The sequence below is a fragment of the Coffea eugenioides genome, chromosome 4, assembly GCF_003713205.1.
Source record: "Coffea eugenioides isolate CCC68of chromosome 4, Ceug_1.0, whole genome shotgun sequence".
NCBI classification, from domain to species: domain Eukaryota; kingdom Viridiplantae; phylum Streptophyta; class Magnoliopsida; order Gentianales; family Rubiaceae; genus Coffea; species Coffea eugenioides.
The window spans coordinates 7,116,388-7,120,524 of record NC_040038.1 but is presented as its reverse complement, the minus strand read 5'-3'; the positions used below and the strand labels follow the sequence as shown (position 1 = coordinate 7,120,524).

The 4,137-nt window shown below is 38.6% G+C and overlaps 1 protein-coding gene across 2 annotated transcripts; it reads right to left on the bottom strand.

Annotated features, from left to right (window-relative positions):
- Window positions 1-277: 277 nt before the first annotated feature.
- Window positions 278-3,578, bottom strand: LOC113768296. 2 transcript variants are annotated; one of them, XM_027312583.1, is made up of 3 exons: window positions 3,243-3,578; window positions 1,834-2,799; window positions 278-734 (listed from the first exon to the last, which is right to left on the bottom strand). In XM_027312583.1, the coding sequence occupies exon 2, from the start codon at window positions 2,763-2,765 to the stop codon at window positions 1,836-1,838; it is 930 nt and encodes a 309-aa protein (XP_027168384.1). In that variant the 5' UTR covers window positions 2,766-2,799; window positions 3,243-3,578; the 3' UTR covers window positions 278-734; window positions 1,834-1,835. The 2 variants fall into 2 exon arrangements, with proteins under 2 accessions (XP_027168384.1, XP_027168383.1); XM_027312582.1 differs by lacking the exon at window positions 278-734 and having other exon boundaries at window positions 1,566-2,799.
- Window positions 3,579-4,137: the final 559 nt, after the last annotated feature.

Genomic DNA, 4,137 nt, shown 5'->3' with positions numbered 1-4,137 from the left:
AAGAAAAGCAAACATATTAATCCTTAACCCGTCTGTACAAGCAACTAAAATCATTGCAGACGTGTAAGTTGAATAACATGTACTTCTGCAGTTCTCGAAAGCAGCAAGAGCTTATCCAGAACTAATTACACCTTGCCTGAGTGAATAGCCAAAACATTACATCAATTTATTCATCTCCAGTTGGAAGATTTTTGCTCTGCCATATTAACGGCAACAATCAGGCTCAGCCAAAAGCTATATGGTATTGGAAAGATTTCACTGGATTTTGTACTATCAAGGCAATTCAAGCCGTTTCCGGCTGAATCCCAATTCATGAGACACTGAAAAAAGCATACTAGATACCTCGTTGCATAGGTTAATCTTCAAACTCTTGCAACTGATACCCCACTGATACAGTTTTATTGAGACGCATCTTGTCACATTCAAAAATTTTGGGACATAAACAACTGGCCATAAGATGAAACAATATGCTTTAAAAGGAGGTAAAAGTAACACTTCCGCAATTAGTTTGAAATTTCCCCCTGTATTCAGCAGACGGAGCTTTCCTCAATTGACATTGAGCACTCCCTTAGGCTGTATAACCCCATAACTTCCTGAAAACTAGCATGCCAAACATGAAACTGGATGTCCTTCCAACCATAACCAGAATAAGATGATGCCAACAAACATCAAAAGGACAACTCATATTACCTTTGATTTTGAAACTCATGAGCTTTATGCAAACACCAACATGCCTAAAGAAAATTGAGTTGCTTACAAAATCAGAAATTGTGCACAAAAAAAACAAAACTAAGTTAGCTCCCACCACCAACCCCGTCTTCATGTATTATTACTCCAATACCGACTTTGGAGCTGAATTTTGCACATTAATTTCCAAAGTAGTATTACAGTGTGTTAACGAGCATTCTCAAAGATGGAACAATGTATCTGTATTCAAACAAGAGAGTTCTGTCATCTCTGCATATTTAGACATTGAGAACTTTGAGCCACTGTGATACAAGCAACCATGTTATTTGATGCGAAAAGATGCAAGTGAAAAGGAGAACAACAGTAGAGATGCTGCACATATTTGCCTCAATGAAGATTCATGTAAACCTATTATCCTGTCCTTTTCTCCACTTTTTCCCGACAGAGAATTCATGGGGAACCTGGTATGAGGCTTTTATGAATAAGAAAGAATATCAAGAACGGATATGGTCATACGAGCTGTTTTGAAAACAGAAGACTGCTTTTAACTATATGGACAATTATTTTAACACATGCGTCAAACCATTAAAAGCAGAAGAATTTGAGACGAGACTTAATATCCCACATTCTAACATTCTTGAACCAGAGCAGTCTTGTTATGAACTGAATTCAGAAGATCAGTCAGACGCAATAAGAAAAGCTTTAGATAAACTAGGTTAAGGTTGCATTGTAGCTGAGACGTATAGGTGACTTCATTGCTATTGAAAGAGAGAAGATATTGATTATACCATTTGCATGATTATCAACTTTAAGTAATCACTGAAGCGTTTTACGATCATCCATTGACTACGCTGGGAATGCTTTTTGAAACAGAAAAATGGAAGCAAATGCACGGCTCAACTTCTTTGCCTCTTTATTTATTGCTTTACATAGTAAAGTGAAAGTCTAACACAAAAAGTGACCCAGTTATTTAAGCCATAGCAGGACTGGCAAGGATTAGTCAAAAGTATATACAAGGTTCCAAACCTACAATTTACAAGATTGTCATTTGCAGAAGAGCTAATATGAACATGATTGACATATACAGAAGAGCTAATAAGAACACACAACAGAAGGGTTCTTCAGAGCCATTTGTTATGTGGATACCTTTACCTGCCTCCTTTTAGCTGCTGAATTGCATTAAACAACTTCCGACGAGGCCCAACAGAAACAATTCCCATGTCTTTCAAATCTTCAAAAGTAAGAAAAGGCAGAGTTTCTTCATCAACTTCATGCATTTCAAACAATTCAGCAAACTTACCAAGACCAAGCTCTTCCAGCCATTGGCTGACACCATTTACATCACAACCACTGGATTCTTTATCATTGTGTCCTCTCGCAAATTGCAGAAAGGTTGCATTCTCTTCATAGCAAGCACCCTCAATCGAGAAGCCTCTGGGCTTCTGCAGCATCCCCCTACTATTCAGGTCATCAATCTCGTTCTCCCAAGCTTCTTTGCTCATTGCTGATGTTTCATTCTGCGAAGAATCCTTAAAGCCATTAACAGGAAAGATGTCCAAATCAGCAGCTGATGTGCATGCAACATTTTGATTCCACCCATAACCTTTCTCATCTTGAACAGTTTTCTGCCCACCAGTTTTTGAGTTCCAAGGATCACCAAATAGACTAGAAGTGCTATTAGGGTTCCGTTTTCTTCGCTTCATGAGCCTAGACCTCCGAGTTATGGTTCCAAAATCCAGATTACAATTGGTCATATTTCTTTCATCTGAATTGACAAATTCAGATGCTACTTTTAAAGAGTTAGGGTCCTTGTTCTCTCTGTTATGTTGGATATCATTGATAATCCTTGGAGAAACACTAGGATCCAAGATTGTATGCTCAGGTTGTTTTTCAGTAGAAACCTGGAGGTATTCTGACTCCCCAACTTCAGAAAACTTTCTTTTCCATCTCTTCTGCCCTAAACTTGCACCACTTCTATGATAACTCGCACGTGCGAAGGCTGCAGGTAGATCACCTATTTCCCATAACCTAACATTTGGTCTTCTTATCCTCTTTGAATTCATGCTAAATATCACCATTTTCACATATCCTAAGACCCAGAAACCGAAACCCCTGAAAACACAATCCAACGCAATGAAATCTCAGAACCACTACGGGGTAAATCAACCTCAATGGTTGAATTAACGACACCAAAACTTCAAGAATCTCAGCAAAATCCCAAGATAAACATAACATTCGGATATAAGCTATCCAAATTAGGAAATCCCAAATCATCACAAGGCACAACTATGGATACAATTGAATGCATCAAATTCAGTACTAGAATCAAGCGAACACAAACAGAGAATTCAAGAATTTAAAAACAACTTCAGCATCAGAAATGAGCCAGGTAATTCAACAAAACCATCAAAAGCAACATAAAAGATGGCAAATTTAACAGGAATCAGGCCCTCAATTATAAGACAGGAAAATCAAAGTAATCACAGAATCCATTTACTCAGATAGTACCTAAAAGAGCTTAAGAATAAGGCTCGTCTCGTACGTGTTACTAATACCTTTCTCGCACAGTGGTAGATAGCTCAAACAGAGACTCTTTCCAAAATAAACTGCTGAAAAACAGAGAGCCTTTTCTGATTCTGCGAACACTCAAGCGAGGAGAGAAGTTAAGGACTCAACAGGGCTTCTAAGTTTCCTCAATCACAGAGTGACAAAACGACATACACTTGGCAAAATCTTAGGTAACAGACAGGAGTTGAGCTCTTTTATTGAATCTGGAGAAAGTCGGTGGACATCTGGGAAGTCTGAAATAATTTAATGAGATCAAGGAAGTGTTGCTGTCAGCAAGGAAAAAGTTTAGGCTACCCTTTTAGTGCAACATACCATTGGCATCATCCAAGTGGCAGTTTTCTGACAAAGTCGACAACTTTAATCTTGGTTATGTTTTTCTTGGGACAGGATGTTGAGTACTCTGTACTCGTGTTCCATAAAAGGCATTTTACTTTTGTTTATTTTATATTGAAGACTATGGGCACTTAAACTGACAGCAGGAGCAATTTTTTTCAACTTTAGTCCATGGCAGTTCACATTTGAAGCGGTAGATTTTCTAGAGGAGTGAATTTTGCATAATATTTGAGTACACATGGGCAATTGGGATTTTATAATTTTACACTACTTAGGGACAAAAGTCACAAAATAAATGTATTGCATGGTCACTTTCTTTTCCTTTTCCCTCAGTTCTTGGGCTAATTGATTGAAATATTGATCCTTCCCAAAATTAGCCGTCAAATGTGGTTCTTGAGCTGGGTGGTATAATTGTATGCCCGTCGCTCCTACATGGCGCGACGGGCAGCCAAATTTTTTTTTTTAAAGTTCTTCTGGCCGTCGCGCCATGTTGGAGCGACGGTCAGAGGTGTCAGAAATTTCTGACCGTCGCTCCAACATGGCGCGACG